This window comes from Hesperophylax consimilis, chromosome 21 (assembly GCF_061612785.1).
Source record: "Hesperophylax consimilis isolate HC1 chromosome 21, BYU_Hcon_1.0, whole genome shotgun sequence".
Classification (NCBI taxonomy): Eukaryota; Metazoa; Arthropoda; class Insecta; order Trichoptera; family Limnephilidae; genus Hesperophylax; species Hesperophylax consimilis.
Window position 1 is genome coordinate 13,493,402 of NC_142856.1, and position 23,394 is coordinate 13,516,795.

At 33.8% G+C, this 23,394-nt stretch overlaps 1 protein-coding gene across 1 annotated transcript; it reads right to left on the reverse strand.

Annotated features, from left to right (window-relative positions):
- Positions 1 to 1,838: 1,838 nt before the first annotated feature.
- LOC149413631 (uncharacterized) lies at positions 1,839 to 15,658 on the reverse strand. Its single transcript, XM_089644649.1, has 5 exons — positions 15,442 to 15,658; positions 5,765 to 6,023; positions 3,650 to 3,773; positions 2,262 to 2,384; positions 1,839 to 1,996 (listed from the first exon to the last, which is right to left on the reverse strand). Exons 1-5 carry the CDS (start codon positions 15,483 to 15,485, stop codon positions 1,866 to 1,868), a joined length of 681 nt encoding a protein of 226 aa, XP_089500775.1. The 5' UTR covers positions 15,486 to 15,658; the 3' UTR covers positions 1,839 to 1,865.
- Between the last annotated feature and the right edge of the window lie 7,736 nt (positions 15,659 to 23,394).

A 23,394-nucleotide genomic window follows, 5' to 3' on the forward strand; every position in this document is an offset into this window, starting at 1 on the left:
CAAGATCAGCTGCGATATACCCACATAAGTGATAACTTATTACTACAATAAAATAATTGATATTAATAATTTATATTATAATTGATATGTACAAAAAATAAGTTACGTAATGTTGAAAGAGTATGTAGGTATCTACTTGTAGCATTATCCTTCATTGAAAATCTTGTCTCAAGCTACTGAATGTATAATATAAAAGAAATTATATCTAAATTAATAGACTTGCCCTAACACGAAAGCTGGTTATCATTTCGACAAGCTGTAGACAAACCAAATGACTATGTTTTTTGCACCAGGAGGGTTTGGGAATGCTTTAAATAAACTAAGACATCCGTCTTACATTGAACAACGAAGAGCGCACATTGAAGTACCAAGATAATGCGCGGAAAAGAAAAGTTCGTTAGTAACGCAAAGGTTTACAACGCTCTCCATGCGGGACTTCTCTGCGCAGAATCTGAATGTTCGTTCTTAAACGATTCGCTTGGCGTAGCGACACTAAAATTGAGTGATGTGGGTAAATCACAACACATTTGTAAATGTGTCTATCTAAATAGTATAACAAAAAATAATTTTTAAAACAAGTCCAAACTTTTGTTTACTTGTTTCGGGATATGTCGTAGAGTTTTTTATGTAGCCAGCAACTTGCGCCCCATTGTAAAAAGGACTCGTAGCAGATTTTATTTTCGAGAACCGAATGGCGATTACAATGCGAAATACCTGTATTCTGAGATTAATTTATTGATAGAAAATCAAATAGCTTTTAATTGTATCACCAATGAATGACCTTATTGATTTTCGAGTAAAGTGTAAGCATCGCAATAAGTGGAGAACTCTTCAAATTTGATAATTTTGCTCTGAAATCACTAAGGGCATTGATAATTTTACTTAGAAATCAATAAAGATATTGATAATTTTACTCAGAAATCACTAAGGACATTGACACTTTTACTCGGAAATCACTGAGGGCATTGATAATTTTACTCGGAAATCACAAAGGGCATTGATAATTTTACTCGGAAATCACTAAGGACATTAATGATTTTACTCGGAAATCACTGAGGACACTGGTAATTTTTTTCGAAAATTACTAAGGACTTTGATAATCAAATTAAAGGCAAATTTGATTTTCACTATAACCCTGACGGCTAATTTGTTCGCTTTTAGGAACAACTCAAGTATGGTCTCACAGAAATCGTTGTCTCCCTTAGTGTTGCGGTAAGAAATATGATCTTAACAGTGTTAGAAATAGAAAACACCACTCTTTGTATTCAAATTTAGAAGTTAACCACAATATAAAATAACATGTGCACCTTTACGAAACCAAAGGTTTTGACTAAAGGTTTGAAAAAACTCTTGAGATTTTGGGAAACGATAAAAAAGTGAGGTAAGTAAAACGTCGTCTGTAAGTAGCCTCTCCAGAGTTTGATGATGCATTCGGAAGGCGAAACAGCTGTCACGCGTAATAATAGTCACACAGCAGAACTTGTTTACAAGTAAAATGTTTTTTGTTTTTATTAAATGTAATTTTTTAAAATTAATATGGAGTTCTACAAATTAAACTTGATAACAATAAACATAAATGATAAACGTGTTTGTTAACTACAGCAATTAATAACTGATCACTACGGATAGGCTAGTTCCAGTACAATGATAATATGTAAGAATATTAATTTATTTTTTTAGTTAAAGGCAAACATTTCCAGGTTAAAAATAACCTAGCACTAGTTGAATTTCTTACTACCACCACAGTAAGCGGAAAATGTTTACGTCATGATGAAGGACTTAACCAGCCGAGGAATTGAACACACGACGCCTGGTGGGAACCAAACGCGATGCCAACAAAGCCACTGACCTATTAGTTACATTAGTTATGTACCTTTTGTCGTATCGTAGATGGTTTCCATTTTCGGAATGTAAGAAGAAACTGCACTCATTATTTTCCCAACATCTGGTTTTGGAATCCACTCTTTTGTAAAATTTACAATACCATTGCCCCATCCTGCAAACAAAAAACATTATTATTGATAATATTTAAAACATTTACCCATACAGTAATTATAAATATTAAATTTCCACTGAAAACACGTTTTTAATATTATTTCGTATAACTCTCAAAGCAACAAATACAGGTAGACGAAACAGACAGCATGAATATTGGTTGACTGCTATTCGAAAATTTAAACAGTCACAATATTACCGGGTGGGACGGAACCATACGCGATGCCAACTCAGCCACTGACCGGTTAGTTACATAAGTTATGTACCTTTTGTCGTATCGTAGATGGTTTCCATTTTTGGAATGTAAGAAGTAACTGCATTCATTATTTTCCCCACATTTGGTTTTGGAATCCACTCTTTTGTAAAATTTACAATACCATTGCCCCATCCTGCAAACAAAAATATTATTACTGATAATATTCAAAACATTTACCTACATAGTAATTAAAAAAAATATACACCTATATCCACTGAAAACATGTTTTTTTATTATTATTTCGTACAACTCTCAAAGCAACAAATACATGGTTTTCCAATAAGAGGTGTTATTTTGAATAGCCCGCTATTTCGGTAGATGTTACTTTTAAAGCTGTCGTTTTTTGACATTTGATAAGTAGAAACTACGCCATTAATACAAATGGAACGATACACGCTTCAACAACGCATTGAAATTATTAAAATTCACTTGAGTGAATCAAATGCAAATCATCTTGAGTGATGAGGCCCATTTCCACCTCTGTGCTACCTTGGGCTCGGAAAACCCAAGAATTATTGTTGAAAAGCCACTCTATCCTCAACGTGTGACTGTTTGGAGCGGTTTATGGTCCGGCAGAGTCATTGGACCTTACTTTTTTGAAAATGAGGCTGCAGCAACAGTTACGTTAAATGGATTGCGCTATCGAGAGATGATTAATGATTTTTTATGGCCGGAGTTGGATGGTATTGATCTGGACAACGTTTACTTTCAAAAAAACGGCGCTACGTGCCACATAAGCAACGAAACTATTGATCTTTTATGATTGAATATCATAAAACCACATCTTATTGGAAAACCCGTATAAGTAGACGAAATACTCGAAAATTAAAACAGTCGTAATTTTACGGAGAAGATACAATCGGTCTCCGTTGTCGAGAGTTAAGGCAGACCTAGCAAACCGGAGGTCGCGGGTTCCAATCTTGGCGTGCTTGCTACCACCACAGTAAAAATGCGTAAACTATTGCTTGTGTTGTGATAGAGGACGTAGCCAGCCGAGGAATTGAATACACTACGCCTGGGTGGGACCCAAACGCCAATGTCTGCCAAATCCAGGGTAAGGAGAAATTGAATGGAAGCCATCTTGTATAACAAATTTTGAAATTATTTGTACACAGAGTGGTTTAAACAGAATTCATTTTAAATTCGTATAACGCCTTATGAATGTTTTTTTTTCAATAGTTGAAAAGACATGGAATGGGCCATGTCATGATAAAATGAAGAATCCAAATACATTTTTCATACAGATTTCAGTTGTGTGTCTGTCCTGCGTAACTCTTGTTCAATTAACGGATTAGCTTTGAGTTAAAGTATAATTTTCAAAAATGAACTGTTTTTTTGAAGAATTAAGACAAGCGATGAAGTACCTACCTCAAATACAAAGTGATTAGTGATTCTTACCATAAATGGTTTCCTTTGCCGGAATGTAGGAAGTGACCCCAGATTTCAATTTACCCAGATCAGGCCTTGGAATCCATGAAAATGTCAATAAATTTACACAGTAGACACGAAAATCTTCGTACATCTGAAAACAATTTGTATGAAGGACGAGTTGTTTCGCAGAATTTTAATATAATTCATGTTTTGTGAAAGTTCTATTAAAAAATTCTATTCTAAAGACACGTATCAAGTTTCATAGAAACAATAGTGATTTGTTTTTGGGGTATTATGCTGTGTTGCGCTACCACACATGTGTGACACATCTGCCCTGATGATGCACTGCAATGCTGTCCGAAACTTTGGCCGAAGAAGGAAGTAGCTCAACATGGCATAATACCCAAAAAAAAATCACCATAATGTTATCAATTATTATTTTGTGTACATGAAACTTCAAACGTGTCTTAAGAATGTGAAAATCTCAAATCATACTAATTGATAACATGTTAAATTTGAATTTCTGTGACACACCCCGACCTTAATCAGCTTTAAAGACTTAACCCTTTCCTGTCGGTGCTGTGTACTGATTTGACATGCCTATAATAATATTTCAATATCTCAAAAAATATTTTGTCGAAAAAACTGGAAAAAAGTGTACACGTATTTCTGCGTCTGTTGCTTTCCGAGCGGTACGGTAGTGAACGAGGGAGTTTTGGTTTTTCGCTTGACGTTACCGTGCCCCGACACACGGTTGTCGGTAGTAGCCGGTGATCTGCCGGGTATAATGAACATATCACATGTTTATCCTAACCGATGCAAAAAATCTTACATATTAATGACGAAATTCTAAATGTCAACTCAGCGATTACACTGCACGGTAAGGGAAGTGTAAAGGTAGTATTAATACTTAACTCGTATACATGGGTCAAAATAGACCCGAACAAACCTTTGATCGACCGTAATTAGACACAGTTCGGTGTTATTTGGTTTTCAGAGTTACGTCATCTCTCTGGTCAAATTTGACCCATGTACAGATTAAGTTTAAGTTTTTCCCAAAAAAAAAACGATAAATTTTTTCTCTACTTCTATTTATTAAAAAAATAAGTGATTTATGTATCAATATGTCTTAATTTGAATTAAGAGCAGAAGTTATTTTGAGTTTAAAAGATTTTACTAAAAAAATAGCTGCACTAACTTTTTTTTTTCTTTACTTTATTCGTAAAATTTATTTGTATTCATTTTTTTACTTGCTTTTCGACTATCACACTAGACACATGTCCGTATTATTTATTTATTTATTTAGACGCCGTAAAAGGCTTTTACAATATACATGATTTATGTTTACAGTGTTCACAGGAGCGAAACAGTATTATGTTAAACAGAATAATTACTGAGAAATTATGTTGAAAATTAAACAAAAATAACATCTGGTATACATAGGTACATTAGCATTTTTATTTTCAATCCGTACAGTAGTTTAGTATTGAGGTTATTGTTACCTTCAATATTGAATTTGGTTGAATTTGCTGAGAACTAAGAGTTAGCTCTATTGAATCAGGGCTGTCAGTAAGACATCTCATAACAATTTTGGTAGTCTAATTATGTCGATTATGATGATAGTCTAATTATGGTAGTCTAAACTAACTCAGTCTGTTTATGCAAATAGAGAAACAATATCGCGTGTTGTGTTTACGTCCAACAGATGGCGATATAAAAAAAATGTGTTTCTCCAACAGATGATTTAAAAAAAAAATAACCTGTCACAGGTGACATCTATACATATAATATAACACACGCGTATTCGAATGCAACATTGTATTAAAATTTCAAAGCAAATCGGTGAAGAATTTTCAATTTTTCACCAAACGAACATTTACAAATTGAATGTAAATTGATGAGTCATCAACCTAAGGGTGTCTTCTTGAATAAAATATCTCGTCTTGTGTAAAATATAATATTACTATAAATTTAAATACAAATAAAATACCAAAAATTACCCAGTAAAATGTTTAAAACTTCATAATTGAATTTGGGTTCAACTAGACCCATGTGTACCGTATACATAGTTAAAAATATCTATACCAGTTAAGTGTTAAAACAAATCGATAAAAAGTAAATTAAACTAGATCATTGAAATACCTTTAGACCCTTTGCATAAAGGTAATAGAAAACCCCAGCAGGTAAGACATATTTCAAAGCGGGTAGATGTGCAAAGGATTTTAAGGCTAATCTTCCATAGTTTGGTTTTGCTGGACTAGATAATTTCTTCCTTTTCAGTAATCTTCTTTGAATCAATGGAGATAAGTTAATTTCTTTGGTTTCATTGTGCTTCTTGGTCTGTTTCGTTAAGAAGTTGAGGTCATACTTCTTTGGTGCATTGTGATATAAATAAATTATTCTGAAAGAAAAATAAATATAAATTATTCAGACAATATGAATATAACTAAAAAACAAAATCTACACGTAACACACAAAACCAATATAAACACACATCACTTACAAACACACAAGATTATCTTCAATGTATTATTTTTTAATTTTAAATATGTTATTATGTATTATGTATTTTCTCTTTAAATGTATTATGTAGATTATATTTTCATATTATGAAATGAAGGCCTCAGCACGGGCAAGCCACCCAGTGAGGCCTACATTACTGGAAAACTTAAAATGTAAAAAATATTGTACCAAATAAATAAATAAATAAACTAGGTGACCTGTACCCGGTGTTGCTCGGGGTTGTGAATGATTTGGAGTAAAGTTTTGAGGTTGTGAATTCTAGGATAAAGATCGATTTTTCACTACTTTCTAGAAATATAAAATGCATATATTTTATATATCAACCTTCCGGAAAAAAATCCTCTAAATTAAAGAGAAAACCCTATCAACGCCCGTTGCTTAGTTTAGAACAAGGCTGCCCAACCTTTTTAGCAGTTGGACGAAATTGACGATTTTGAATCACTGGCGGGCTACTGAATACCTGACGGTTCCTATTTCCATCATGGGGGGGGGGGTTGTTAGAGAATTTCTATAAAACATAATTCCCCACAAAAAAAGTCTAAATAAGTGCTCCGCACAAAATATTTGAAATCCAAAAAATTCCGCACACCCGAACATCGTATGTGATACCCCACAACAATTTTTCGAATTCCATGGGGGGGGTGGCTACAGGATTCCATTTCGACGCAAAAAATATTATGTCGAAAACCGGTGTATTTTTGTTTCAAAAGTAAGTTCAACAGGTTAGATTTTTTCCTCGCTGATTCTCGTTCTGAGTAGCCTAAATAGCGATAAATCACCGTCGTTGGCAACACTGGTGACCGCGCGCAAGCTGCATTGTTTGTTTTACCGCGCGACACTTTTTCAAATTGGCGGATTGGCGGGTTTTTTGAAAAAAAAAACTTCGGGCCACTTATAATTCGTTCGCGGGCCACATTGTGGCCCGCGGGCCTGGGATTGGGCAGCCTTGGTTTAGAAGAACTAAAAGCACAAACAGACAGACACCGATATACCATTTAGAGATTTATAATGAAATAACAAAAACGTATTAAGGCGATGCACTACGTAGTAATGCAAAATCATGTGTTTTTGGTTTGAAAATTTGGTCGACTACAAATGTTTCAGAAGCTTTAAATAAATACCGAGAGTATAATACATCTTGGCCTTTGAAATAATCGAGTATTTTTTACATATGTCTTTTTATAAGCCCAGAAAAAAATAATTTATAAAGCCTATGAAAACTGCTTTAAGGTTCGAAATTTCCTATTTACGAACCCATTTTCGGTTATGGTTTTATTGTATAATGTTGCAAATTTAGTTATTTATAAAATGATCGGAAAACATTTAAATATTTATGTCTGAACATCCACTGAACACTAATTAGACCAGTGCTTACGTACGCAGCCGAAACGTGGGTTCTAACTAAGAAGAATGAGCGAGCACTGTACGTTTTTGAAAGGAAAATTTTGAGGCGCATCTTCGGACCGGTTCTAGAAAATGGATTTTGGTGCAGACGTTATAACAATGAGCTCTATACTCTGTTTAAGGAGCTAAACGTCACAAAATTCATAAAACTGGGAAGACTTCGGTGGCTAGGTCATGTGGAGAGAATGACCGAGCATCAAGAACCAAAGTCCCTGCTGAGCTCAAGACCGATAGGGAGAAGGAGCCTGGGAAGGCCAAGGTTAAGATGGAGCGACAACGTCCTCAAAGATTTGTCTGCCTTGGAGCTTCGAAACTGGAGAGAGCTGGCGCGGGACCGAGATGAGTGGAGGACGACTCTTGAGGAGGCCAAGACCCACCAGGGGTTGTAGAGCCAAAAGTGATGATGTCTGAACATCCACAAAATAAAATAAAAGGCACTTTTTGGACATGTTTTTTTCTTGCGTAAATCAAAACAGCTGGATGGTGTTAAGCGGGAATTTAAGCCTTATCGCCATCTACGTAAGGAGTGTTATTGATGGCGGCTCGATTCAAAATATTACACGACGTAGTGCATCGCCTTAAATATTGCTATTAGCTTTCCTAATAATTTATTATCTAAATTCTTTTTTCGTCAGTTAACCAACTTAACTATCTCAATATATAAAAATTGAGCCTGATTATGTTTGTACTCGCCAGACTCGAAAAGTAGTTTACCGATATCGCAGAAAATTTTAAAGTTTGTTTTTATCAGTGCCAGGAATGTTTAGGGAATAGTATGAATGAAGTGGAAAAAAAGTCGTCACATGACAATGTGTTAATACATTACTGAATGGTAGACAAAGTTAAGGACACTTAAGGAAGACATGGCACGATCAAATTAATCAAATACTTAAGTGTGGTAAAATGTGGCGAATGTGATGAAGAAAGAAAAAGGTATAAGGAGAATGTATGATTTGAAAGAGAAAGGTAAAATAAATCGAGGACGCCCAAGACAGTGATGGCAAGATTAAGTGATAAAAATACTTTTAATATGTAAACTTGTCAATTGTGACGATAATATTATTGCCACCTTAAAAATATATGTTTGCATATATTTTTAAGGTGGCAATATAACAAGGTAAACAGATGAGTGAATCACCAAAAACTGCACCCGTCCAGCCAAAAGGGACAGATAGTTTATCAATTACAACCACAGATGGCAATGGGCTTCTTACTTCAGGATTATTTATTAATGAACTATCAAATTTTAAAACTGATATAATGGAATTTGTTGAAAAAAAACTAGACTCATATACCCAAAAATATGAATCGATCATCTTACAAAATCAAGAAATTATTAAATCAATACAATTTATATCGGAACAACAGGATGATTTAAAAAAACGCATAATTGACATTGAACAATCACAGAAAACAGTCAATACTGATATGATGGAATTAAATAAGCGTAATTCTATCCTACAAAATACCATATCCCAACAAGAAGACAAAATTGACCGACTGGAGTACCTAAACCAAATATGCAATATCGATATAAGAGGTATTCCAGAATCAAACACTGAAAATCATATTGAAACACTAAAAAAAATATCCAAAATTATTAACTATGGAGATACCGCACTACCCTTACAATCTGAAATTACGAAAATACATAGGCTAGGACCGAAACTGTCCGAGAAGAATCCCAGATCATTAATAGTGTCTTTCAATAATATTAAATCACGTGATGATTTTCTTAACAAAATTAAAGCATATAAAAAATCCACTGCGACCACCACAAATAAACTAAACACAGCGGACCTAGGACTGTCACAAGAAGCCAAACGTGTTTATGTGTCCGAACACCTGACACAAAAAGGAAAATATCTACTTTCGCAAACAAAAAAATTTTCAAAAGAAAACGATTATAAACACTCCTGGACGGCTTCGGGGCGTATTCTGCTGAGAAAAACGGACACCTCCAAAATCATCACAATAAAAAATGTCCTTGATCTCGATCGACAAAAACGTCAATCACTGTGACGGTTGATAAAAGGTATTTCATTCTTTACTGTGCTACATAATAATAATAATCATTCGGCTGATATCTTTTTTTTCGCAAGTTTTTATATGTGCCGGATCTCTAGTAACAAAGTATATACAAAAAATAATGCATCTTTACTGTCTTTAGTATTTTTATCTTGTAACAGAACGATTATTGTAATAATTGCTAATCTTGCTACTTACTATTCTTACTATATTTTATCTCCTTTGTTTGAAACTCGAGTTTTTTCAGTACCCTTTAAGGAAAAATTTGTTCATTCCGTAAATATTATTTTCCTTGCAAGTTTCTCTTTGTCTCGTATCACTCTTAACAATTTAAATACTCTAAATAATGTATTCTTACCTTCTTTAGTAGATTTCTCTTGTATGAACATAATTTTTGTAATCACTGCTAATATTGTTGTTAAACATTTTCACCATATTTTACTTCTTATCATCCAAACACATTATTTTTTAACATTATTCAAGAAAAAAATAGATCATTCTGTAAATATTTTTTTCCTAACATGTTTTTGTATGATCCATACAACTATTTTCCATTTATTAACCATTCAAATTAACATATTCGTACTTTCTTGTAACAGCATAACTACTGCAAAAATTGCTAATCTATCTTGTAATTACTCTTACCATAGTTTATTAATTTTGATAAAAACTAAAGACTCTTTAATATTCTATAAGAAAACAGTAGATAATTCTATACGTATTGTCCTACTCACATGTTTTATATGATTTACACCATCATCAATAATGTATTTACCCAAAATAATGTGTTCATACCTTCCTTAACAGATTCCTCTAGTTTTGACATAACAACTGTCACAAATTCTAATGTTTTACCCTATCTTTCGACATTCTCACCATATAAACAAATAATACCACTTTTATTAACACGAATATTTCTCACCAGTATTAATATTTGCGGTTGTTTCTTGACAACACTTAATACATTTACCTCAATACTATTTAAATCTTGGAAAGAAAGTTACTGGAAATGCTCTAACTCTGTTTTAATTACATCTTTGTTCACTAACCTTGTTTTTATCTATTCATCACACTTACCCATACTCTTCATACATGCTCGTGATACAATTAGCTGGTACTAGCCAAACGAAATGATTGATATTAATCTACAAATAGAAAACCACGGTAACGTGATTTCTCCTGAAACCAATGATGCCTCAAAGTGCATAAATATTCTAAAACCCTATAAACGATTAAAAATATTCTCAACAAACATTCGAAGCATTTATAAGAACTATAATGACCTTCTTGTAACACTTGCCGATTTGAATAATATTTTTGACATAATAATTTTAACTGAATGTTGGATCAAATCAAATTACACTCACAAAAACATTACAGGATTTACAGTTTTCAATACACAAAATAATAAGACACAGTCAGATGGAGTAATTGTCTATGTAAAATCTGAGCTGGACCCGATTATCTCTGAATTAATCATTGATAATGCCAACTGCCTTAAAATAAAAACCATCCAAACCACAATTCTTGCACTATACAGGTCACCTAAACACCAAAATATTTCATCCTTCCTTAAATCCTTAGACTTGGCCTTATTTAACTGTACACCAAATGAAGAGCTAATGGTGATCGGTGACATTAACATAGATTTACTTAAACCAAAAGCATCACAAACTCTCGACTATAAAAATCTCATGACTCAACACGGGCTTATTTCTTATATTAATGCTCCTACTAGAGTAACTGATACTAGTAACTCATGTATTGATCACATATTTCTACGAACAAAAAAAAATGCAAAGGGAATTATATATCAATCAACCATAACGGACCATTTCTCAATAGCAATTGGTCTTATGCATAATAAACCCACTACCGGAACGTCACGTAGTAATATAAAAAAGAAACACATTAATCTCGAGAAACTAACTTCTAAAATTATTTTAGAAAATTGGCTCTCCACTCTAAACTCCACAGACGTAGACATTGCTTTTAATACCTTCTCTGAAACTCTCTTGCAACATATTGAGGATGTCACTGAAGAATCCCATGTGAATAATTCAAAAAATAAAAAACTGAAACCATGGATAACAGATGGCCTAATTTTTTGTATTAAAAAACGGGACAAGCTTCACAAAAACTTACTCAATAATCCAGACATTCAAGCCCAAATATTTTATAAAAAGTACAGAAATATATGTAATAATATCATTAAAACCACAAAAGAAAACTACTACAAAGAAAAACTGTCCAGAGTCGGTAATAATAACAAACAAATTTGGAATATCGTCAAAGAAATATCTAACACTGATCACCCAGTACAACCAATCAATAAATTAAACATCAACGGCCAAGACACCTCCCTAAATGACCATCCAGACACTGTGACCAATCACATAAATGAATACTTTTGCAATATCGGTAAAAATCTAGCATCAAAGATTTTAAATAAGACATCAACCGATGAAAATGCCCTTGCCGACATTATCAATCAATGTGCCAGTGAAACAGATAATATACTCACCTTAAACCCGACCAACTACGATGAAATTTCTCAAACTATTAGACAGTTAAAGCCCTCTCATTCGTGCAATCATGACAAAATTTCCTCAACTATACTAAAAACAGTTGAACCCTTTATAATCCATCCATTAGTACATATCATAAACCTCAGTCTCACTAAAGGTGAATTCCCAAACAAACTCAAACTTGCCCTAGTTCAACCAATTTTTAAGTCCGGAAATCCTACTGACATAACAAACTACAGACCAATTTCTATATTATCATCACTATCAAAAATTATTGAAAAAATAGTAAAAAAAAGACTTATCGACCATCTTACAAAATATAACATACTCTCGTCAAACCAGTATGGCTTTAGAGAAGGACTCAATACAGATTCAGCTATTTTAGAACTAACATCACATATAACACAAGCCTTAGACAAAGGTGATAAATGTCTGGCAATATTTCTGGATTTAGCTAAGGCATTTGATACAGTATCTCATCCAATCCTTCTAGCCAAGCTCAAAAAAATCGGAATAAAGAATAAGGCATTTGATTGGTTCAAATCATACCTCACAGACAGAAAGCAATGTGTTAAGCTACCATCGCATAAACCATCCCATTCAACTAGCATTAACTTTGGTGTGCCACAGGGCAGTGTACTCGGTCCCACACTTTTTCTCATTTATATCAATGACTTATGTAAACTATCTATTATTGATGGCAATATAATCACTTTCGCCGATGACACTGCCCTAGTACTAAAAAGTAAGACATGGGAAGAAACATTTCACAGAGCGGATCTAACATTGCAAATTATTAAACAGTGGTCGGATGATAATCTACTCACCTTAAACATAACTAAAACGAAATATATAACGTTTAGTCTTAATATTCAGAGTCAGCCTTCAATCAATCATACACTAAAAATACATTCTTGTAGAGATAACTCTAGTTGTCTGTGCAATCCACTAGAACGAGTAGATTCCATTAAATATTTGGGTGTAATAATTGACAATAAACTACGATGGGAAGATCACGTAATAAATGTTACAAACCGTATACGGAAACTGGCATATATCTTCAGGTCATTACGAAATATTCTAAATAAAAATACACTAAAAACGGTATACTTTTCTTTATGCCAATCAATTATATCTTACGGTATAATAGTCTGGGGAGGATGCTCTAACACGATATTAGATCCATTAATTAAAGCTCAAAAATTGATAATGCGGACTATTTACAAAGTACACTATATTCACCCCACGAAGGACTTATTTAACGACTTCAAAGTACTCAACATAAAATCCTTATACGTCAAAAACATATCCTCCTACTATAAATTCAAACATACGAAAAAAAATATTTTTGAATCGACCCATAATACAAGATATTCCAACAAATCGAATTATACTATTCCCCCAATAAAAACCTCAATGGCACAAAGACAATTTAACTTTCTTGCTCCAAAAATATTCAATAATTTAACGTTAGAAATAAAATCAATAGCCAAATACGACAGTTTCAAGAAAGCGCTCGGGGATTTTTTGATGTGTGATTGTTATAGTGTTAGTAGCCTATTCCAAGTACTCAGATAGAGGTGTATATATTGTTTATATGCGTGAGGATGCGTCATATGGGTGTATGTATACATGTGCTGTTATATGTATATAGGTATGTCTGCTGCTATATACACATGTGTGCTTGCATGCACACATATTAAAAATTATATATATAATTATGTACATTTTTACAATCTAATGCTAATTTACTTCTTTCTCCTTTCTAATTTCTATCTTCTACTTTTTATTACAATTTTTCCAAAATTTTAGCTTCATCTTTAGTTACTAATTTCATATGTTTACACTAGATTTCATATTTCATACAAATTAATTACACTCAATTGGTCACCATGAAACAGGCAGCCGCCTAGTATGGTGATTCATTATATCTACTTTATGTAAATTTCATAATAATGTAACATGTATTAAATAAATAAATAAAAAATAAATAGTATATAATATTATTACTAGCTGTATCCTGCCACGCGATGCTGTGGTTCAGTCTGTCTGTGAAGATAGATAAACATTAGCGCCTATGGCTTTTACGTCCCACAGATGGCGCTGTTTTTTTTTTAAAGCATGTTTATCCAACAGATGATATTGTTTTTCGCGTTAGTCGCAGGTGACATATATATAATATAGGTTTATTAAAACACACGCGTATTTGAATGCAACGATGTGTCAAACTTTCAAAGCAATCGGTGAAGAAGGAGTGAAAATGGAAGGGGTTGATGATAATAATTTTGCTCTGTTTACTCTATACTTTGCTTACTCTATAAGATGAAATATAACAAATCAGTGTATTTCACACGTCTAGTGATCAACTATTTTCTTTCAAATTAGTGTATTTCACATGTCTAGTAATCAACTATTTTCTTTCAAATCAGTGTATTTCACGCGTCCAGTAATCAACTATGTTCTTCAACAAGTCCCCGTTCTGTTTACTATAGTCGAACTGATTTAAATGGTAATTATTCATTTATTAATGGTATTTAGTCACAATAAAAATATGTTTTGAATACGTCTTTTAAAGATGAATAGCCAGTCCAAAAATTATTGTCTATATTTAAAAAAACTCTCTTCCAACGGAAGGAAAGTTTTTTCGTAAAATACAGAGAAAATAGGGACACGGATAGTACGAATTTTTAATTTTTTTTAAAAAATACTGTGTATTGTTTGGATAACAATGAGATGTAAGTATTTCAGTTTTCGTTGAAAACGGATAATTTGACGTCTTTTCTTCACGCCATGTTTTGACATAATAATTTTAATTGTTTTATTAAGACTAATTAATTATTATTTTTTAATTAAACCCAAACTGACGACTGACAACTGTCATATATTCATAGTTTGGTTTAAATGAGAGATGTAAGAAAACCTAACCTTAAAACCTTGACATCAACAACACAATACCGCTAAGTAATAATCGGTTTTAATTTTAACAAAATAACTATTAAATTTAGTGTTTTTTCAATACTTTTGAAAAATGTCAAAAACGTCAAATTTCGCAATATAAAAATGCATATAAATTTTCAATGTATTTATTATTCAAGAATTTTAACTACACCCACCTACATATATATATTTTTTAAAGTGTGTAGCTTATAATATCCTCCATACTAAAAAACGCGTTTTAAATTTTACACAACTGATAAACAACCATGTACCCTTCAAACGGTCGCAGCTATATCAGTTGTGTAAAACTTAAAAGACGTTTATTTTAAACATGCATATTTAATTATGTTTTGCAAGAACTCCATTTTATTATGTGTACACAAGGATTGTTGTACCCACCCGGTGCATATATTCTTCACATATGTTTTCATGGTTTTTACCATTTTCAGCACAAAACCATCAAAACCTTTAAAAATACACTTAAGTAAACATCAAATTGTCTATATTTAAAACGATTTTAATGCAGAGGATTTCGAAATTCCCGAAAACTTTACAACGATTTGAACAGCACCGAAAAATCACTGACAGCCAACTAAGCTACAGACTGTCAACATATCTGTCCTTGAACTGTTTTGGCAACAGAGGAACAGATACCGAGCTATGCCACGAACCGGTGAATGGGCAGAGAACGAGGAGGGGTAACGTTAATTGTTGCATCGTTGCATGGAGATGCCAGTGATGCCATACCCAATTTTTACCCACTGTTAAGTTAATAAAATCCCTAGTAATTAAACAGATCCATGAAATGAACTAACGAGGAACAAACTGAGATAAACCTATTGAATTTTGTGTGTGGCTTGTCCGTGTGCCCGATGAAAGCACATTGTTTTATGTCTAATGAGGAAATCTCTATTATATAAAATTAATTGTCTTTTTGTGGCGGGCGGCGTAAATTTGATTTGTATACCAATCTACAGTTTTATTTCGAGTTTGATGAAAATATGCAGACTTGACCTACATAACAAGAGGAAGGTCACTGTCTATAAAAGAAAAGTCACTGTCGAAAAACCATCCCCTTCCCCTTTTCCTACCTCTAAAGCAGTATTTTGATACAACTCGACGAATTTTTGACAAAATAAGACGAAAACTACATTTTTTTATTCTGCATAAAACCCCGGCAACGCCGGAGAGGTTAGCTAGTTATTCAATAATTTTAAATATCGAAAAAAAAAATTAATAAAATGTACCCATTAAGTTTCCAATGAAAAGTTCTTAGACTGAGGCTTCTGTATAAGATATGAGGGTTCTGTATGTGTATGTATAAGAATTTCACGTCATAAAAACAACTAAAACAAGTGAAACCATAAACTGGATACAATTAGTTAGTGAATTAAGAAATCTTTTTTTATTATTTAATTATTTTTTTTTAAAAGTCCCTGGTCGTTGATTTCTCTGCGGTAAGTATTAAATTTGTGACACTTTACATTATGAAAAAAAGTTAACTATTCAGGAATAGAATTCATCAGGTTGGTAAAAAAATTAAAAAATATATTTTTTCCCTAGATCTAGGGAAATTTCCCCAAGCATCACAACACCGATTTGCTTGAAATTCTCAGAAAACTAATCTTTTTACCCGGACTATACGAAACTGGAAAATATCACTATCTCATCGTACTACGCGTCGTACGTCCCGAAAGAAAGAGACGCTAATAGCCTGTACCAAAACCGGCTTCCTAAACTGGTCGCTTGTATGTGTAGGATTTGTTTATGTAGGCTCGTACAAACTTCACTGCATAGTGAACATGTGGATATAAATGTTATTATTGAAGATAATTGTAGATAGCAGAACTGTGAGTGGTTTATTTACGGCAGAACTGTAATCAAAACAACACCGAGCTGTCAACTGTCAAAATTGTGATGTCATCTGTCAAAACTATAGAAAACTTTTGTGGCAGATTAGTAAGCTTCTTGAATCTGGACACCTGTTGGAGAGGTCAAACGGTTTTCAGTCTCGATCCGGCCTGCCACACAGTTGGTGCCGTTGGTGGACAGACGGATCATAATATTATAATGCATAAACCTAACACCATGAACACGGGAGCCTCTTCTCGGGGCGTCGGTACCCAAACCCGCCTCCCAAATTAAATACTTAAGATTATTCTGTGCGTGTAGGTACTATTTACATAAGCTAGGTTACGGCAACTTGTAATCAGTGAAAGTATATAGCTATCAAAACCCAACGTCACACATTACCACCAAAAGTGATTAAATCACGAAGTGATAACAATCAATAATTACACATTGTTTTACATTATAAAGCACTGTTATTGTTATTATTTGTTTGGTCATTGTTTTGTATAAACTGTACATTTCGTATTATTTTATTTTATTTGTACTGGATAAGGCGAACTGAAGGAATAGTTTTAAGACCATGACTACTAATAAATAATAAATTACTGATTTAAAATTTGTAATAGTAAAGCGCACTTGAAGTGAAATGACACAAAACTGCGCTATATTTTATTTATTTTTATTTTAATAAAGAAAGACAAACATTCCCGGGTTGCGAATAACCTGACAATATTTGAAAATCTCCTACTACCACCACAGAAAACGGAAATTGTTGCTTGTGTTGTGATGGAGGACTTAGCCAGCCGAGGAATTGAACACACTACGCCTGGGTGGGACCCAAACGCGAGGTCAACTCGGCCACCGACCGGTCTATGCATACTATGCTATTATTATTATGTAGCAGATATATTGATTATATATTTTTACTTACATAAAATATGTTTTTAAAGAATTCAGTGTTTTAGACCCCAAGTTTAAGAGGAAGCTACAAGCCGAAAATGTGTATATTCTTGGTAAACATTATGTTGTAGGTAATAGGCATTAAAATCGCTCGACAAACGGAGTCTAGAAACGTTCGATTTCAAGCACAAAACTGGTTTTTATTTATTTTGTAAATAATTTTATAAGAAAGCATAAAAGGTAATCAAATGAAACTGTCTCTGATAATCTTAGCTATAAAACTGTATTTTTTAAAAGTTGTTTCCTTTAGGCGTTCATATATTTCCATTGAAAAAAAATATTTTTTAGTAGTTTACATTTATATTTTTTATTGAGTAATTTATGTTTTTATTTGTATTCTACTCAAGCGAAACTATAGGAAAACCTTCAATTTATCTTAAGTATATTTTTTGGTATACATAATGTACACCAATTCGTTATAAAAATTAATCAAAATAATGACATTAAGCTTCGCCTTGAGAGCAACTTCTTCCAACAAGTGGACGTTTTTTTTAGTGCGCCTTTGACCGTGACTCCGATAGGATGCGAGTTCCTTTACACACCATGAAAAATATTTATTTTTTTTGCCTAATTATAAACGCTGTCAAATATGGGCTATGCGATTTTTATTATCAAAAATTTCTAAATTTTCTAGAACTATCGGTATCGTACATTGAAAAATTGCCCATCCTCGGGTTATAATTATTTCACAAATCAATTAAAATTTACTATAGTACACTAATAGGTGAGTACCGGTGGCGGGGTATGTTATCAAAATGACAATTCAAAACACCTACAAAAAGTGATATAAAGTCATGAAAAGTGATGAAACAAAAACTAGGTTTAATAGTTACCTATTTAACCTAGTTTTTGTTTCATCACTTTTAATAACTTTATTTCACTTTTTAAAGGTGTGTGAATTTTCATTTTGATGAAATATCATGGAACCATTTTTTTTAATCGATCTTACTTTTCAAAAGTGTCGTCAGGGAACTCCAATCAGTTTCGTTGGAATTCGTTATTATTTTTCTCAACCTATTTTTACAATGCCATCTACGAAATAAGTAGCAAACCATTTTCGCTACAGCTTTTAAAGTGATTAATGATTTTATATACGCGAGAGAGATGGCACTTTTTATAAAAACTTCGATAGTAATTTTGTTCACTTTTGAAATAATGGTCGAGTAAGAATGAATAAAAAATTAAAGGAAATCAATTTATTGTTCAGTTAATAAAATAATGATGTGGCGTGTTCTGACAAGACATCTAAATTCATAGACGAACCAATCATGAAAAAGAGGGAGAACACAATTAGTGCGGAGCGGCGTGACCGTTTCATCGGTGATTTGTCAATACATGAATCCGACAGTATACACGCAACTCGCTAATTTTACTATTTGGTCCTCGAAAATAAACTTTGCTTACGAATTGCCAGTCCTTTTTACATTGGCGCGCAAATTGCTGGCTGCGTAAAAAACTTAACTACGTATCCCAAAACGGGTAAAAAAAAGTTTGGTCTTATTTCAAAAATTTTACATTTTGTTACGTTATTGAGTTTTACACTTTTACAAATGTGTTACAATTTACCCGACTCATACAATTTTAGCATCGCTACGCTTGGCGATTCGTTTAAAAACGAACATTCAGTCTCACCACGAACAGCGCCGCAAACCTTTGCCTTTCTTTAGTGAACTTTACTTTACTGCGCATGATCCGGTTGTTTTAATGTGCGCTCTTCGGCAGTCAATGTATGACTCATGTTCTAGTTTATTTTAAGCATTCTAGAACCCTGCTGGTGCATGAAGCCCTGGACAGAGCATTTACGCAATTTTGAATGGGTGGAATTGAAGCCAATATTGCCTGGCAAACATCTTGTATGACAAACTTTTGAAATGATTCGAATACACAGTGGTATATAGTTAACAGTTTTAGTTTTAACAATTCAACCGAAAACCGGCCACAATAACACTTGCTCCGTGCAATTCTCAACTCTAAAATTCAAAATAGCGTTTTTCATTAAGAAAATAAGTGCTCAATCGACGTAGAAAGTCAAGAGCTTTCCGCCAATTTATCAGTTTCATAATATTAAAACTTAAAATCAACGTAATTATATGGTTTAGTGTTTTTGAAAGTGACAGTTCGGCCCGGTCCAAAGGACCCGGTCTTTAAGTTAGTGTTTTAGTACTTAAGTCAGTTCTAATCTAGTAAATAAGAGACCACCCAGAAGTTAAAAAACATTTCCCATCGAGTGAAATCTGGCACGGTCAATTCAGCATAGTTTTAGATTCCTTTTTTTGTGTTAATTTTGACGTTTATGTTTGCGGTAGTTTTTGACAGTTGACGTTTGTTTTCGCGGCTGTACCGAGTGAAGTTTATAATATTATTAACTAGTGCTTAGTAGAGGATAATAGTTATATGTTTACAAAGTGAACAATAACGCAGAGAAGACCACTCCAGAATTACCTTCCATCATCTATGGATCAACCGGACGATAACGTACGCCGAAGGAAGAAGAGAGGCGGCGCCCCCCCGCACTCTCCCACAACCGCCGCCGCCGAGATCCCGGGCACCAGCTGCAGCAGTCCCAGGCTAGAACTAGGTGATATTTCGGACGAGGATTCGGACAATTCTGAAGAATACTTTAGATCTGGGAAAGAAGCTCTAAGCGATGTCCAGATGGCGCTGGAGGAATTGCAGGACACTTTAGCTGAAAAGCAATGTAAGGTAAGCAAGGAGCAGCAACTAAAAATTGCCAGAAACGTAACCTACGTAATTGGTGCTGTATCACAACTTACATTGGACAGAGAAAAACTGAGAGCTGATCTGACTACTGCCCAGGCTGGTTTGAAAGTGGCCCAGGCGGAAAAACGTTCGGTTGAGGACTGCAACCGTCACCTCGCGGAGAAAATTCAGCAGCTAGAGGCGGACCTAGGACCTGTGATGCGACGTGTCGCTGAAGCTACTGAGGCGACCATGTCATTTGCGGACATCACCAAAATAAAAACTAAAGATGCGACTCCATTGCCGATCACTCGTACAGGACAAGCAGTAGGACCTACAAAGCCTACTATATGCGTTTTTCCTAAGCTGGATAGCATTAAAGACAGCGAGGAAACAAAACAAAATGTAAGAAAAACTTTAAAGCCCTCAGCTTTAGGTGTCCGAGTAACCGGCATGAGAAACATACGAAATAAGGGAGTAGCGATTCATACTGCCAGTGTTGAAGACCAACAAAAATTATTAATTGCGCTCACTAATACGAATTCAAGTACTTTAAGCGCACGACTACCAGCAAAAAGACATCCCAAGGTAATATTTTTCAATGTACCTAGAGAGTTATCCGATGAGAGCTTCCTGAATAGCGCTTTAGCTGGAATTCCAAACATGGAGCAAATGGACACTGGAGAGATGATTTCGAATTGCCGACTCAGCCATTTGGCTGGCGCTCGATCTGGCTCAACCTGTCATCGAGTGTATGAGGTTCCGGCTAAGCTACGTCATCTGTTAGTAGAACAGAAACGGGTATTCGTGGATTGGACGGTGTGCCGTGTACGAGATTTTATAGGGCTTACTGTGTGCTCTAATTGCCAGATGACTGGACATTCATTCAAATTTTGTAAGGAAAAACCAAGATGCGCTCACTGCGCCAAGGAAGGACACGGACGTGAATCGTGCCCAAGCGCTGAAGCCAAGCCGGTATGTGCAACATGCACGAGGTTCGGTAAGGCCGCGGACCACCCGACGAGGGACAAGGAATGCCCAGCTTATCAAGCAGCACTATCCAGGGACTTGGCAACCATCGACTATGGCTTTAAATAATTATATAGAAGATGACTGTGAAGTGGACTTTATAAGAACAAACAATTTGAATCAATGGGTAAAAATGAAACGTAAAAGTGAGATAGGAGATTTAATTTGCATCCAAGTTAATATTAGATCAATATGTAAATATTGGGATGTATTACATGTATACTTAAATAGTTGCTGGGAGTTTGTAGACATTTTAATGCTATGCGAAACTTCCATACAAACTGACCTTATTGATTTATATGAGATACCGGGCTACACATGCTATAACTATTGCCGCACTAACAAGTCAGGTGGGGGCATTCTACTATATGTTCGGAATAATATTGTATTCAAACAAAAACAACTAGAATCGTTTTATTTTGAAAATGTATTCGGTGTAATTACTCTTCCAAATAAAGAAAATATTAGTATTTTAGCAATATATCGACCGCCGAATCTTAGCAAACAATCATTTATTGGGGAAATAACATCTGTTTTGACAAGTTTCATAGATCCTCTCGATAATGTTTTGTTCTTTGGGGATGTTAATCTAAATTTGATGAATTACCAAGATCCTGCTGTAATCTCATATGAAAATATTCTAGCTAGCAATTACTTAATCAAGTGTATAGACGGCGTGACTAGAGAAGCAATTGTAGACGGACGCGTTACACGCTCATGCATCGATCACATTTATGTTAGGTACAATAACGGGCATAAACAAGTGGACGCGTTATCAGCGTGCGTATGCGAGATTGCTATAGCAGATCATTACATGGTCGCAGTTAATATTAAATATGACGAGCAAAAGGAACCTTTAAACATTGCGAAGGAGATTATTGTTTTGTCCCAAAAACGTATAGACAGCCAAATACATAAAATAAATTGGAATTCCTTACTTGATGAACAAGACAGTATTACACTGTATCAAAAAATTAAAAACAATTTTATTAACCTATACGAAAGATGCACAGTATCATTCCTGAAAAAACCGAATAAAAGACCAAACAGGATCAAAAATTGGATAACTACTGATATTTTAGAGAAAATTAAAAAAAGAGATTTGCTATTTCGAAGGTGGAAGAATTCACCAACCAATAAAAATTACGAAAATGAATACAAGGCCTTTCGAAATAATGTTAACAAACTAATTACTAAACAAAAATCATATTTTTTTAAAGATAAATTTAAAACATGTTTCAATAATACTAAAAAAACGTGGGATGAGATAAATAAAATTTTAGGAAGAAAAACTAAAAGCAATTGTGATGAAGTCATCTCGCGATATGTGATAAAAGATCAGACAGTGGAAAGTGTAACTAACCAATATGTGAATTATTTTTCAGATACTATATGTCATATGTTGCACAAGTGTGATTTTAAAGCATCTAATATTGATACAGTAGAATTACCTCACAGTATGTACCTACCTAAAGCAACTATCACGGAGATAACAAATATTGTTAAAAAAATTAAAAACTCAAAATCTGCTGCAATGGATAGTATAAGAATGCACGACATAAAAAAACATATAAATATTTTAGCCCCAATTATTACGCACTTAGTAAATAGACTTATTACTCAAGCAGAAATACCTGATGATCTAAAGTGTGCTATAATTAGACCTATTTACAAAGGTGGAGTACACTCAGAGATAGGAAACTATCGACCTATCAGTATCTTGCCTGCACTTGAAAAAATCTTTGAAAAATATATTTCTTTAAAATTAAACAAATACTTACAGAAATTTTCCATTATAGACAAAAATCAATA